Consider the following 15417-nt stretch of genomic DNA (forward strand, 5'->3'; position numbering starts at 1 on the left):
ACTCTGAGGGCTAATATCACAATTTTTCATACAAACGCGAGAAGAGAGAACGATGAGAGAAATAGGCTAACATCATAAACAAAAGATTGGGATAGAGGTTCCCAATTAAGGGTGAGGGAAAACATTGAATGAAGGGGTATCAGGAGCAAGGGGGAGGGACAGCCGCATGGTCTGCAATGCGCAGGGGGGCAGTCGCAAGCGCAGTCAGACAGCAGACGGGGCAGTCGCAAGCGCAGTCGCACAGCGGACAGGGCAGTCGCAAGTGCAGTCGCACAGCGGACGGGGCAGTTGCAAGAGCAGCCGCACAGCAAACGGGGCAGTCACAAGAGCAGTCGCCCATCAGACGGGGCAGTCGCAAGCGCAGTCGCACAGTGGACAGGGCAGACGCAAGAGCAATCACAAGAGCGGTCACACAGCAGAGGGGGCAGTCACAAGCATTGTCGCAGAGCCGACAGGGCAGTCACAGGCGCACAGTGGACGGGGCAGTCGGAGGTGCAGTCGCACAGCGGACAGGGCAGTTGCAAGTGCAGTCGCAGAGCGAGTGGGGCAGCTGCAAGTGTAATCACAGAGAGGACGGGGTAGTCACAAGCGCTGTCGAGGCAGTCACAGATGCAGTCACAGAGTGGATGAGGCAGTCATAAGCTCGACGCAGAGTGGACAAAGCAATCGCTAGTGCAGTCGCAGAGCGATCAGAGCAGTCGCAAGTGCAGTCGCAAGTGCAGTAGTAAGTGCAGTCGCAGAGAGGATGTGGCATTCACAAAGGGGATGGGGCAGTTGCAAAGCGGACGGGAAGTCACAAGCACAGTCACAGAGTAGAGTCGCATGGGCAGTTGCAAATCCCACCTGTTTATCTTGTGTTGCTAACTTGCTCCACTCATTTCCAAGCATGCGCGTCATTTCTGGGAAAGAAACTTCAGGGTGTCGGGAGCGCATCTGCTCTCTGCGTTCATTCAGGAAACGCACATAGCCCGTGAGTGGTGCACGTGGAGCATTCACATCTTTGTTTGGCTTCTTCCTCTTCTTCCCCTTTGGCCATCCGCCCTTCTTAACAGGTCGTGGCTGTGAAATGGAAAGGCCAGAGCTACGTACAAATACTTTAACACAATATCATGGAATGACCAATTAACAGTACACTGCTGACCTCCTCTTCTGGTTTGCTCTCGTGTTCTCTGGGGGACGTTTCTGCCTGCAGCAGAGGCGCACTAGAGATGTCGTCCACAAAGTCAGGTCCAGCAAGCCCGGGTGCCACAGACTCACTGCTATAACGTTGCTCACTGCCGGCAAACCTGTGCCAGGTGGATGGGGCAGCAGTTTTGGGATGACAACAGACAGAGAATTTTAGTGATTAAAATTAGACCAGATCAGGGTGGAGATTAAGAATTAATTAACGATGATGGCATCAGCCCACGGGTCTTAAAATCATGTGCTTCTGCTCTTTCACTCCCTCTTTCTGTTCTCTTCACCCTCTCTTTTGCTCAAGGTCATCTGCCATCTGCTTGGAAATCAGCCAACATCACCGCTTTGCACAAAAAAGGTGCAAAAACAGATCCCAGCAACTACAGACCAATCAGCCTTCTCCCAATTATCAGCAAAGTCATGGAATCCACCATTGCTTCAGATATGAAATCTTTCCTCTTCTCCATTGGCTTGATCTCCGATCATCAATTTGGATTCAGACCAGGTCATTCTACTCTGGACGTGTTGCTTCTGCTGTCTCAACAATTGATTGAGGTCCTCAACGCCAAACAGGAAATCAGAGCCGTCTCCCTTGACATATCACGTGCCTTCGATACGGTCTGGCACCCTGCTCTGCTCACCAAACTCTCCTCCTTTGGTATCCATGGAAATCTCCACGCATGGCTGGCGGATACGGTCTGGCACCCTGCTCTGCTCACCAAACTCTCCTCCTTTGGTATCCATGGAAATCTCCACGCATGGCTGGCGGACTTCCTCTCTGGTCGTAGTCAACGTGTGGCCCTGAATGGGTTTCTCTCATCTCCTCTTCCTGTTCAGGCTGGAGTTCCCCAAGGTAGTGTTCTGGGCCCTGTGCTTTTTCTGGTCTTCATCAATGATCTCTCTGACTCTCTTGAAAATCCTCTCTATCTCTTTGCTGACGACTCTACTCTCTGTCGCTCCATTCCTCATCCCTCAGATCGGCAGTCTGCAGCCTCCTCACTTTCTGCAGACCTGGACAAAATCACAGACTGGGCAAACAAATGGAACATGTCTTTCAATCCTGATAAATCTCACACTCTTACGATGTCTCTCCGAAAAGACCGACTGGAAAACCCTCCCATCCACTTTCTGAATAATCCTCTCCAAGAAGTTCTGTCACTCAAGCTTTTGGGTCTCACTATTTGCCATGATCTTTCCTGGGAAAACCACATTTCAAATCTGGCCTCCAAAGCCAGTCGCCAACTGGGCATCCTCCGTCGTGCGAAGTCCTTCCTTGGCACACATGAGCTCCTCACCACATACAAGGCTTTCATCCGCAGCTCTATGGAATACTGCTCTCCCCTCTGGTCTGGTGCTCCTGCCTCACACCTAGCCTGTCTTCACGCTGTTGAAACCAAAGCGTTCAGAATCATTGGAATCTCCCGCGATGAAGCTAACTCCAAGGGCCTTTCACTCACTCACCGCAGGCAGGTTGGTGGTCTTTCCGTCTTCTACCGACTCCTCTCTGGCCTTGCCCCCCCCAGCCCTCTCTGGGCTCTGTCCCCCAAATATTCCTACAGGTCGCACAAGATCTGCCTGCAACCCTCTTATGGTTAAACTGCCAAAATCAAGACTTTCTGCTCACCTTCACTCCTTCATTCCTATTTTCTCCCGCCTCTGGAACAAACTCCCTCACTCTTTTCAATCCCACTCCACCCTCCAGGTCTTTAAAACAGCTGTTCACCACCATCTCTTATCCTCCCCCATCCAAAACCTTGATCTTTTCTACCCCCGCTAATTTCGGTCTCCTTGTGTTTTATACCTCTTCACCCCCCCCCCCCCCTCCCCTTCCCATGCCTCCTGCCCCCAAGCCCTCTCCCTCCCACACTTCTCCCTGCTCTCAAATGTTGTGGTTGTGTGCTTCCCCTTCTCTCCCCATCTTGTCTTCCGCTCCCTCTTTTTGTATATTTTGTTTGTTTGGTTGATTTGTTTGTGAAATAAATGTTAGCTCTTTCACGAGCCTCGATTCAGTATACAAAAAAAAAAAAAAAAAAAAAAAAAAAAAAAAAAAATACAAACTTTGTTCACCAATAATTACAAAAAAGTGGTTGTTCACTACAGAATATTAGCCAAATAGTGAAACCACCCACCCTGCATCCACTGTCAACTCGGAGCTTTCCTTTGATACTTCTTCATCAGCAAAGAGTGGAGGTAAAGATGATCCAGCCATCAGCCCTTCCATCTCCAGCTGCTGTGGCACTGCACCCACACTGCAACACATAAACGACTTCAAGATTAATGGGCCCTCTATCATAATACACCAACAACAACAGGCATTTTAAGGCCATTTTCCCTGCTAGAGCGGCGGTTAGCCTTGCGGTCCCCATGACAATCTTTTCCATTTTGCCCCATTTTCTGCATCTCCCCTTGTTAACCCCTCTGCCCGCATTTCTTCTTCCACCACCTTCAGCCAAGTCTTTCTCGGTCTTACCCGTCCTCTACTTCCTTCTACATTCATGTCCATCACTCTTCTCAACCAGTCACTTTCATCCTTCCTCAACACATGACCAAACCATCTCAACCTCTTTCTCTTCACAGCATCGATCACAGGCTCTATTCCCATCATCTTCGTGATGGAATAGAGCAGAGAATTCGTGAGACAGACGAGACCCAATCCAAAAGCTCCTCTTTCGGATCAAGCCTAACAGGGGCTAAATTATGAATTTTTTTTTTTTTTTTTTTTTGTATACAAGATCGAGGCTCGTGAAAGAGCGAACATTAATCACACAGAAAGACAAACAGACACACAAAACAAATAACATCGGGAGTGGTAGACAAGATGGGGAGAGAGGGGGAAGGACACAAACACAACATTTGAGAGCAGGGACCGAGAGACATGGAGACATCGAGAGAACTGTGGGAGGGAGAGGGCTTTGGGGGGGAGGCATGGGAAGGGGGGGGGGGGGGTGGGAGAGGTATAAAACATATGGACACTGCCAAGACTTCCAGGAAAGAAGTTGGAATTTCAAACAAGGTGGATCTGGGGTGAATTAGTGGGGGTAGAAAAGATCAAGGTTTTGGATGGGGGAAGATAAGAGATGGTGGTGAACAGCTGTTTTGAAGACCTGGAGGGAGGAGTGTGATTGAAGTGAGTGTGGGAGTTTGTTCCAGAGGCGGGAGAAAAGAGGAATGAAAGAGTGAAGGTGAGCAGAGAGCCGAGATTTCGGCAGTTTAACCATCAGAGGGTGGCTGGCAGATCTTGTGCGACCTGTAGGAATATTTGGGGGACAGAGCACAGAGAGAGCTGGGGGAGCAAGGCCGGAGAGGAGTCGGTAGAAGACGGAAAGACCACCTACCTGCCTGCGGTGAGTGAGTGAAAGGCCCTCAGAGATAGCTTCATCGCGGGAGATAACAGTAATACAGTACCTAGCTTTTGCATATCATTAAGATAACAGTTACTATCGAGCTTTTCAATACCAACCAGTAAGTGTATGACTGCACCATACTGTCAGATAAAGTGTCATACATACTAAACTATCACAGCCCAAACAATATTAGTTACAAATCACACCCGAAGAAACAATACACGAATAGTTATTTTTTAAATCAACAGCATTCGTTTATAAAACATTCATGAATGACATCACAATTTAAACATTATTGCATCTTTTGCACATTGTATTGTGGGACAAATGTTGATGAGAAAATTTTTGTCCATAAGTGTGATCCCATTCAGGCTATTAATTTCCAATTTTGTACGACTGATTAAAGCCAAAATGAGATGATACATCTCTGACATTAACTAATGAACTGTTTAGAGGGTGTTAGAGAGAACCCTCTTAGAGATACAAGCGGACAAAACATGGACAGGTGAATTAAAGTGAGCATGTTACGATTTTGGTATCCACGGTGGCTCACTCTCCAAACTAAGTACACTGAAAAATGAAGCATAATGCAGTAAATAGAGTTTGGTAACTTGCAATGCTCAATTCTAATTTGAGAGAATATAAAACAAAATTTTCAGTTTTACTGCTAAATAATTTGATATGTTATATTTGTGAAAGATGTGAACATGCAGAATAACCTTGAGATATCGTAGTCATTAATGAGTGGTCATAGTTGGGCTAGCGGCTAGGGTGCCGGCTTCGGATACCAAGGATCCTGGGTTCGAATCCCGGTCGATCGCTGAATTAACGCCAGGGGGGTTGACTCAGCCTGTCATCCTTCCGAGGTCGGCAAATTGAGTACCAGTTCACTGCACTGGTAATTCCCTGTTTGTCGTTAAAGGCGGCAAAAAGGGTTGGCGTCAGGAAGGGCATCCGGCCGTAAAACATTGCTTCAAAAAGGGGATGGAAAAACAACAACAACCACGGTTCCCGAAAAAGGCCAACCCCCGCCTTGCGGGGAAAAATGGCCTCTAAAGGTGGTTAATATATCTGGCATCGATTTTTGACTGAATAGGTTCAATTCACAAATAGTCTTTCTAGTGTTTTATAGGCATGGTGTTTCATTATAACTTCGTAATTCCTCCAAAGGATGGCATGTTTCATCACACCATCCTTTAGACTTAGACATATTATGTGAGTTATCCTACTAGAAGCACTCATTTCTGGATGACAAAGAATCTGCAGCATCTTTCAAAAAGAATATGAAATCGTTGGCACTGTACAACTTTCTTCTGTATGCTTTTGAATGTCAGTACAACATTGTTTTTCAATTGCAGTGCCAACAACCTCACATTCCAACGTACGTTGTGTAAAATAAATGAACGATGCTTGATGTGTTTGCAATGTAGCATGGCATGGCTCATATAAATCAGAGGTTTGAGATACTTTTCTCTCAAATACCAGAAGTATCAAATAAAGTGAACATTTTATTGGTTTCCACAAGTTTGTGTTATTTTAACAAGTAACATGGAGCTGATACTCTAGGTCGCCCACCTTTTGGGTGGTATGAGGAATCTGTGTAATATGAAAGCTAAATCTTGAACGGTTTTTGAAATACAGTGTACACAAGCCAAGTTACCGAGATGGTTGCCATGGTAACATAATTCTGTCAATCACAGACGTGATATAATCAGGTTGAGATCATGTCATGAGGAATAGATATCTGCAGTGAATGATAGTTTTAAGGCCATTTTCCCCGCTGGAGCGGGGGTTAGCCTTGCGGGCCCCATGACAATCATGGTTCCCTGTTTGAGGCAATGTTTTTATGGCCGGATGCCCTTCCTGACGCCAACCCTTGGTCACGCTCTTACGATGCGCAGGGATACGGTGTGCCTATTCTAAATCGGGGTACACACCGTGATCATTCATCCCAGCAAGCTGGTACTCAATTTGCCGACCTCGGAAGGATGACAGGCTGTCAACCCCCCTGGCGTTAATTCAGCGATCAACCGGGATTCGAACCCAGGATCCTAGGATCCCAAGCTGGCACCCTAACCGCTAAGCCAACATCAAGCTTAATAGATATCTGCAGTATGAAAGCTAAATGTTCAACGGCTTTTGAAATATCACGTACACAAAAGTACATGGATGGATGTTCGGTCGGTCGATCGGTCAGTCAGTCAGACATGTTAATTTCCTGTCTCCAACCTTGGTCAGAGGCGGGGCACAAAAACTGAAAATTATGAGATTTGATCAAATATTGCATTGTTCACTCCACATTATTGTATGTCCCCAGTGGTGTTTATAATAGAGGATATGGATTTGTCCCCCCATTGGAGGAAGACCCTCTCATATTCAGGCCGTTGGTACTCCTATGGTTGGCAGCAAGTGCCCCAGAAGCATTGGCAGAAAGAGAGTGGCAATCATATGTGTGGGAAAATTGCATGCTCAGTCAGGGTCACCCAGATAGCTCAGATGGCAAGGCACTGGTACGGCTTTTCCAGAGGACCTGGGTTCGATTCCTGGTCCGGGCATGTAATTTCCCCACATATATCAATTCAATTATTTAATCCTGTTCATTAATCCAATGAATTCTAAAGAAAGTCAAAGTTAGGCTCGCAATAATGTCTTTCTTGAGGCTTTCACGCATGGATTTGCTATCACCCACTTAGAAAAGGGCCAACACAAAATTGGCAAGATTTGCGTGTGATAACATTGTGTGTAAATCTGAAGCTTCCACAGAAAGAGAAATACTGCACCCTGTAGGAAATACAAGTCCATAACAAGATTAAATATCAACATAAATAAATCATTACCTGACAAGGAACAAACGCAGGAAGAGGCCATCAGACTCATCAAGCCCATCAAGCCCATGCAGTTGTTACTAACCTCAGATTGTTTGTCTTTGCTCTATCCTTTTCAAATGTTGAGAGTCAAGCAAGGAAGCAACACATAATTTTTGAAGTCTTTGGTACGACATGGTCAGGATTAAAACAAACGACCTCCTAGACTCGGAAAATAAAATATATTCGGACCTATTTGTGGGAGTGGTGTGGATCGGTGGTGTCTCTTCCACAAACGAATTCAACCACACTTGTCTCTAAGCTGTCTAACCTGGGTTTGAATCTGGACCCAGCTAGAAAACTGTCATCCCGGTGATTCATCAATGTGTGTGCTGTCACTCAGCCGGATGTTAAACTGGTGTTAAACTGGGCACCCCGCCTGCCAGCATTAGTTGGTGGATGTTAAATACCCCACAGTGCCCTCTGTGGAGAGTAAGCGAGCTATAACTAGCACCATGAACAAATTCCGAATTCCTGCTCTCACCTAGAGGGCATGCCCGAATTATCAACGGTGCCCGAGGAGCACAGGCCGGGCCCTTTTTCTTAGGGGGGGCTAAAACTTTATTCACCTTTTTACTTTTATTTATCATTTATCATCTAACTGCCATGCTGGAAGGCTTCTTTTTTTTTTTTTTTTTTTTTTTTTTTGCCATGCTGGTGCTGGAAGTAACTTAGCAACCCGAAGCTGGTAAGCCCTCCCTTCTCATCCCTCCACTCCAGACCCCACTTCCACCACACCCCTTCCCCTCCATGATCCCACCCTTCCCCTGCCTCCTCCCACCCACTCACCTCCATCTGGACTCCCACCCCTTCCCAGTGACAAGTGGGGGCTCATGCGTTTACAAGTTATAATTTTGAGAAAATGACTTTAAAACCCCCGAGTACGGTGTATCATGGTAAAAAATGTGATCCCATAAAGTTTTGTCATGATTAATCTTGGGAGCTCAGAAGACTAGCGTCAAAAACAAACAACGTCTCATTCGCTTTTAATGTCGAAGATAACATCACTCCAAGCTCCAAATGAAATGAAATAACATCCTAAATGAAAGCAGAGCGCACAAAAGTGAAACAATTTGAACCCAGGCTGGACAGCTTAGAGCAAGTGTGCGTACCCCTCGGCCATCCTGCCATGGTGTGGGGATTCATTGTGTTGTAGCCACTGAAAACATTTTTCATTTCTCTCTTGAACTCCGAATTCACTTTTCCCATTGCTTTACTCATTCTAATGCTCCAATTTATTTTGCCTTCCTAACTCTGGGGATGTACCCATGGAGAACCGAGCCATGGTCTGTATGCCCACTGGTCACTCTACAGGAGCATTCACTTGCTTAATTATTTTCATTGCAGTCAATTAAGTTACACTTTAGGAAAAACAGTATAAAAACAGAACAGAAGAAAAAGTAAAGTTTAATTTTTTTCTGCAATTTCACATTTTCTTGTGTAAATATGGAGAAGTATGCGGCACAGCCTTGCTTAAAGCTTAGTTATAATAATCAGTAATTTATTTAAAATTTAAGATATCACTCCATATTTCGACACTTGTTTAGTCCACCAGCTCCGATCCTCAAATCTGAAAACAGATTTTGATTATGTAGTTTAATTAGTCCATGAGAAGTCATCGTGATTCCAAGGCAAGGTGTTTTTTGCAGATTTATTAAGCCAAAACAAAATGTTGGATTAAGACCCCACAAGGCAAACACAGGCTGACTAAGTCTAAGGGTAAGCCTGTTTTTGATTATAATTTAATTATCTCGTTAATTATATTCAAAAGGGGTGTTTAAATTTAACCCAGTTTTCATTCATGCACTCCATTGGAGTTCCCTTAGTATGCATGCAAAATTTTGGGATGCTAGGTTTTATGGTTTTCGAGGAGACATACTGACACACGCATACACACCGACACCCACACACACACACTTTTATTATAAATTAGCATGGAGAAGGGGTGAAGGAATGAAGATCCGACTACTATACAACTTCGCTCTCCACTTCTCGAGGGTTCCCTCGTTCCTCATTCCTCGCTTTTGCAAGCAATTGCAGACATTGGCAAATAGACGTCGTTTTACATCCAATTGCTTTTACCTTTACAACCAACTTTTACGTCATCCAGCTTAAAATGTATATATTTTGTCAATAAAGAAGGATTTATTTATTTTAGTATATAGAACTTGAGATTTCATCATGAATTTTTATTGATTTATTGTTTAACTAGTTCAGAATGAAACTAAAGTGCATTTCTTTCCAAAAACCTGGAACATTCTCAAAGCAGAGTCACATGTTCTCTTTTACACCTGTAAGTTAATGAGTGGTACAGGCTAACTGTTTACTTGTTGCCCCAGTATTGGGCACACACGACACCATACATACGTAAAACATAGATGAAGAGGCTATTTAGCAAATATAGTGTCACTTCAGAACTCTTCACTAAACACATCTTAGTCAGGCAAAGAGAACAAAATGCTTGAACATGAAAAAAACACTTCCCATTCCTAGGTTAATTAGATGGGATCGCATTATAGAACAAACCCTTATAAACAAACAAAGCAGACAGAAAAAAAGGAACTTCCACATTTTGCATTTTAAAAACTCCAAATATTACGACCACAACATAACTGATCACCAAGTGGACTTTCAACCATCAAAGCAACTACAACAAGTAAACGAAAAAACATGTTTTAGGGCTACACACCTTTAGTTTATTTTTAAAGTTTTAAACCTATTTTAATTTTGATAGATGAAAATGTATCAGAAAAGAGGACCGTGGGCCAAATTTCAGCTCTCTAGGACGTATGGAACCTAGAAAACGAATGACTGAAAGATTTGAAACGGGAAAAACAAACAAAGTTCAGATCAAGTTAAATAAGAGTGTGGAAAAATCGCTACCACAACGGAGCTGATCACCAGGTGGACCTTTAAATGTCACAGCAACTCCAAAAATAGGACCACAATGTAGCCAATCACCAGGTGGACCTTTAAATGTCACAGCAACTCCAAAAATCGCTACTACAACATAGCCAATCACCAAGTGGACTTTCAACCATCACATAACAGCAACTCCAAAAGTCATTAACACAACATAGCCAATCACGAGAGGGACCTTCACATGTCACAGCAACTCCAAAAATAGTACCTAATCTTGCAAACATCACAGCATCTCCAACAATTAGGACCACAACATAACTAATCAAGGTGAAGTTTCAAGCGTCACCTGATCGCCAAAAATATGACCACAACGTAGCTGATCAACAAGTGGGGATTCCAACGTCACCATATCTCCAAAAAATAGGACCGCAACATAGTTAATCAATGTGGAGTTTCAAACGTCACAGCATCTCCAGAAATAGGACCAGAACATAGGTAATCAAAGTGGTTTAAAACGTCACAGCATCTCCAGAAATAGGACCAGAACATAGGTAATCAAAGTGGAGTTTCAAACGTCACAGCATCTCCAGAAATAGGACCAGAACATAGGTAATCAAAGTGGAGTTTCAAACGTCACAGCATCTCCAACAATCAGTACAACAACATAATTAATCAACGTGGAGTTTCAAACGTCACAGCATCTCCAGAAATAGGACCAGAACATAGGTAATCAAAGTTGAGTTTAAAACGTCACAGCATCTCCAGAAATAGGACCAGAACATAGGTAATCAAAGTGGAGTTTCAAACGTCACAGCATCTCCAGAAATAGGACCAGAACATAGGTAATCAAAGTGGAGTTTAAAACGTCACAGCATCTCCAACAATCATTATCACAAGGTATCTAATCACCAAGTGGAGTTTAAAATGTCACAGCATCTCCAACAATCAGTACCACAACATAATTAATCAACGTGGAGTTTCAAACGTCACAGCATCTCCAACAATCACTATCACAAGGTATCGAATCACCAAGTGGAGTTTCAAACGTCACAGCATCTCCAACAATCAGTACAACAACATAATTAATCAACGTGGAGTTTCAAACGTCACAGCATCTCCAGAAATAGGACCAGAACATAGGTAATCAAAGTTGAGTTTAAAACGTCATAGAATCTCCAACAATCACTATCACAAGGTATCGAATCACCAAGTGGAGTTTCAAACGTCACAGCATCTCAAACAATCACTATCACAAGGTATCTAATCACCAAGTGGAGTTTTGAACGTCACAGCATCTCCAGAAATAGGACCAGAACATAGGTAATCAAAGTTGAGTTTAAAACGTCATAGAATCTCCAACAATCACTATCACAAGGTATCGAATCACCAAGTGGAGTTCCAAACGTCACAGCATCTCCAACAATCAGTACCACAACATAATTAATCAAAGTTGTTTCAAACGTCACAGAATCTCCAACAATCACTATCACAAGGTATCTATCCACCAAGTGGGGTTTCAAACGTCACAGCATCTCCAACAATCACTATCACAGGTATCTAATCACCAAGTGGAGTTTCAAACGTCACAGAATCTCCAACAATCACTATCACAAGGTATCTATCCACCAAGTGGAGTTTCAAACGTCACAGCATCTCCAGAAATAGGACCAGAACATAGGTAATCAAAGTTGTTTCAAACGTCACAGAATATCCAACAATCACTATCACAAGGTATCTAATCACCAAGTGGAGTTCCAAACGTCACAGCATCTCCAAAAATCAGTACCACCAGGTATCTAATGACCAAGAGGAGCTTCAAACGTCACAGCATCTCCAACAATCACTATCACAGGTATCTAATCACCAAGTGGAGTTTGAAACGTCACAGCATCTCCAAAAATCAGTACCACAAGGCAGGTAATCACCAGGTGGACCTTCAAACATCACAGAATCTCCAACAACCACTACCACAAGGTATCTAATCACCAAGTGGTGATTCCAATGTCACAGCATTCCCAACAATAAGGACCACAACATAGCTAATCAAAGTGGAGTTCCAAACGTCACAGCATCTCCAAAAATCAGTACCACCAGGTATATAATGACCAAGAGGAGCTTCAAACGTCACAGCAACTCCAACAATATGACCAAAGCGTAGCTGGTCACCAAGTGGAGCTTCGAACGTCACAGCATCCATGGTACTACTACTAGCCGGGACCACAGTGCTGCGTCACATGTTCGCAATAAAACAAACTAAACATGACAATGTCGCGGCCGTGCAGCAAGCGCCATTGCATGGACACAGGTCAAAAAGAGATCGCCAAGGTTCCTCAAAAGAGACAAGAGCGTGGAACTCACCAGATGGGGCCGTTTGGAGAGGCCTCGCCGCTAGCTGAGACAAACAAGGGAGAGACGTGAGATGCACAGAGGACGGACGGGTAGTGGTGACCGCGATGGTTTCAGGAACGGCGGTTGCGAGAGCGGGAGCCACCGTCTGTTCCAGAGAGAGAGAGAGAGAGAGAGAGAGAGAGAGAGAGAGAGAAAGAGCGGGAAGAGACAAAAGGGGAGATATCGGAAAGATTTCGGAGAGGAGAGCCACACAGATGAGGGGAAACTGAAACTCCGAGGCCCCCGTCCGTGGCCACACAGCACACTGTGACTGAGCAGTGGCAGCACCGCATGTACCAAACAGCTGTTTAATTCACCTCAGAAGAGGAAAAAAAATGTTCAATGGCGATTATAATTTACACCACCTATAATTTGAATGCCATCAATTTATAATACGTAAATTACCTGGTTTTTGTCACTTACAATAATAAAATACTAGTTACGTAATAAAATATGCTTCTGTAGTCTGAGTGTTTTTTGTAGATAAATATATGTTTCGGTGCCTATTTCGACGGTTTTCATCCACATTGCTTTTACAAACAACCATCAGCAAAGTGTATAAACATGACGGCATAAAAATCTCACCACAGGATGTGACGTTTTCGACTGTCTGTGAATCTACAGTGTGATCGAAATTACAATCAATGATCAACGAAACATGCAGAAAATTACCGTGTATTCCGCCACAAGAGTGTTGTTATTAAATAAAATGGTTTGGATAATATTACATACGAGGTTGAGATAATTGTGTGACGTATTTCCTGTGGCCTGCTTCCGATTCGCCTTGGCTAGTTTTGCCTTGGCTGGTGGTTGCTTTTCGCGGTTTCGTCGTTTTTCTTATTCTAATCAGGTTTTTACGAATTTACAGCACAATGGCGACCGTTGCCACTACCTTGGGGCCTCGCCCGGCACCAATTCAGTCGACGGCAGGCGCCGTGCCCGTTTTGAATGAGAAAGGTATTAACTTTCTAAGACTAAGTCCTCACCGTGATTGTTGATGGGTTACGGGGATAGATTTGCACAATCAGACATTTTTACATGTAGGGGTTTTGCATTTTGTTTTGGATTATATCTTATCAAACTCCACACTCTTTCCTTTGATGCTGTCGATGAGTGGTGTGTGGGTGTACCGAGTGGAGACAGTGGTGTGTGGGTGTACCGAGTGGAGACAGTGGTGTGTGGGTGTACCGAGTGGAGACAGTGGTGTGTGGGTGTACCGAGTGGAGACAGTGGTGTGTGGGTGTACCGAGTGGAGACAGTGGTGTGTGGGTGTACCGAGTGGAGACAGTGGTGTGTGGGTGTACCGAGTGGAGACAGTGGTGTGTGGGTGTACCGAGTGGAGACAGTGGTGTGTGGGTGTACCGAGTGGAAACAGTGGTGTGTGGGTGTACCGAGTGGAGACAGTGGTGTGTGGGTGTACCGAGTGGAGACAGTGGTGTGTGGGTGTACCGAGTGGAGACAGTGGTGTGTGTGTATAGTATACCGAGTGGAGACAGTGGTGTGTGTGTGTGTATAGTATACCGAGTGGAGACAGTGGTGTGTGTGTGTATAGTATACCGAGTGGAGACAGTGGTGTGTGTGTATAGTATACCGAGTGGAGACAGTGGTGTGTGTGTATAGTATACCGAGTGGAGACAGTGGTGTGTGTAGCGAATGGAGACCATGGTATGTGTGTGTGTACCTAGTGGAGACAGTGGTGTGTGTGTACCTAGTGGAGACAGTGGTGTGTGTGTACCTAGTGGAGACAGTGGTGTGTGTGTACCTAGTGGAGACAGTGGTGTGTGTGTACCTAGTGGAGACTGGTGTGTGTGTACCTAGTGGAGACAGTGGTGTGTGTGTAGCGAATGGAGACCGTGGTGTGTGTGTAGCTAATGGAGACCGTGGTGTGTGTGGAGCGAATTGAGACTGTGGTGTGTGTGTAGCGAATGGAGACCGTGGTGTGTGTGTATACCGAGTGGAGACAGTGGTGTGTGTGTAGCGAATGGAGACCATGGTATGTGTGTGTGTACCTAGTGGAGACAGTGGTGTGTGTGTACCTAGTGGAGACAGTGGTGTGTGTGTACCTAGTGGAGACAGTGGTGTGTGTGTACCTAGTGGAGACTGGTGTGTGTGTACCTAGTGGAGACAGTGGTGTGTGTGTAGCGAATGGAGACCGTGGTGTGTGTGTAGCTAATGGAGACCGTGGTGTGTGTGGAGCGAATTGAGACTGTGGTGTGTGTGTAGCGAATGGAGACCGTGGTGTGTGTGTATACCGAGTGGAGACAGTGGTGTGTGTGTGTAGCCAATGGAGACAGTGGTGTGTGTGTAGCGAATGGAGACAGTGGTGTGTGTGTAGCGAATGGAGACAGTGGTGTGTGTGTAGCGAATGGAGACCGTGGTGTGTGTGTCGCGAATGGAGACCGTGGTGTGTGTGTCGCGAATGGAGACCGTGGTGTGTGTGTCGCGAATGGAGACCGTGGTGTGTGTGTAGCTAATGGAGACCGTGGTGTGTGTGTAGCGAATGGCGACAGTGGTGTGTGTGTCGCGAATGGAGACCGTGGTTGGTGTGTAGCTAATGGAGACCGTGGTGTGTGTGGAGCGAATTGAGACAGTGGTGTGTGTAGCGAATTGAGACAGTGGTGTGTGTAGCGAATTGAGACAGTGGTGTGTGTGACGCGAATGGAGACCGTGGTGTGTGTGTATACCAAGTGGAGACAGTGGTGTGTGTGTACCTAGTGGAGACAGTGGTGTGTGTGTACCGAGTGGAGACAGTGGTGTGTGTGTAGCGAATGGAGACCGTGGTG

General features: G+C 45.1%; 2 protein-coding genes across 10 annotated transcripts in view; one reads left to right on the plus strand and one right to left on the minus strand.

Moving 5' to 3' along the window:
• Nucleotides 1–13261, minus strand: part of LOC137434069 (high mobility group protein 20A-like) — a 124535-nt gene extending 111274 nt beyond the window's left edge. The window contains exons 1-5 of one of the 8 annotated variants that reach the window (XM_078785793.1): nucleotides 13220–13261; nucleotides 5240–5426; nucleotides 3306–3425; nucleotides 1142–1286; nucleotides 844–1059 (exon numbers count right to left, since the gene is read on the minus strand). In XM_078785793.1, coding sequence (XP_078641919.1) covers nucleotides 844–1059; nucleotides 1142–1286; nucleotides 3306–3397 — 453 coding nt within the window. In that variant the 5' untranslated portion in view covers nucleotides 3398–3425; nucleotides 5240–5426; nucleotides 13220–13261. Of the gene's footprint in view, nucleotides 1–843; nucleotides 1060–1141; nucleotides 1287–3305; nucleotides 3426–5239; nucleotides 5427–6675; nucleotides 6695–12604; nucleotides 13061–13219 lie in introns of those variants that run through there. The other 7 variants (XM_078785795.1, XM_078785794.1, XM_078785792.1 and 4 more) reach the window with 7 other exon arrangements.
• Nucleotides 13262–13397: 136 nt separating this feature from the next.
• The window catches only part of MFAP1 (microfibril associated protein 1), a 66334-nt gene continuing 64314 nt past the window's right edge, over nucleotides 13398–15417 (plus strand). Inside the window, exon 1 of one of the 2 annotated variants that reach the window (XM_068126712.2) lies at nucleotides 13398–13591. In XM_068126712.2, coding sequence (XP_067982813.1) covers nucleotides 13507–13591 — 85 coding nt within the window. In that variant the 5' untranslated portion in view covers nucleotides 13398–13506. The remainder of the gene's footprint in view (nucleotides 13592–15417) is intronic. The other variant, XM_078785796.1, reaches the window with a different exon arrangement.

Source organism: Myxine glutinosa, chromosome 10, assembly GCF_964187855.1.
Source record: "Myxine glutinosa chromosome 10, kmMyxGlut1.1, whole genome shotgun sequence".
NCBI classification, from domain to species: Eukaryota; Metazoa; Chordata; class Myxini; order Myxiniformes; family Myxinidae; genus Myxine; species Myxine glutinosa.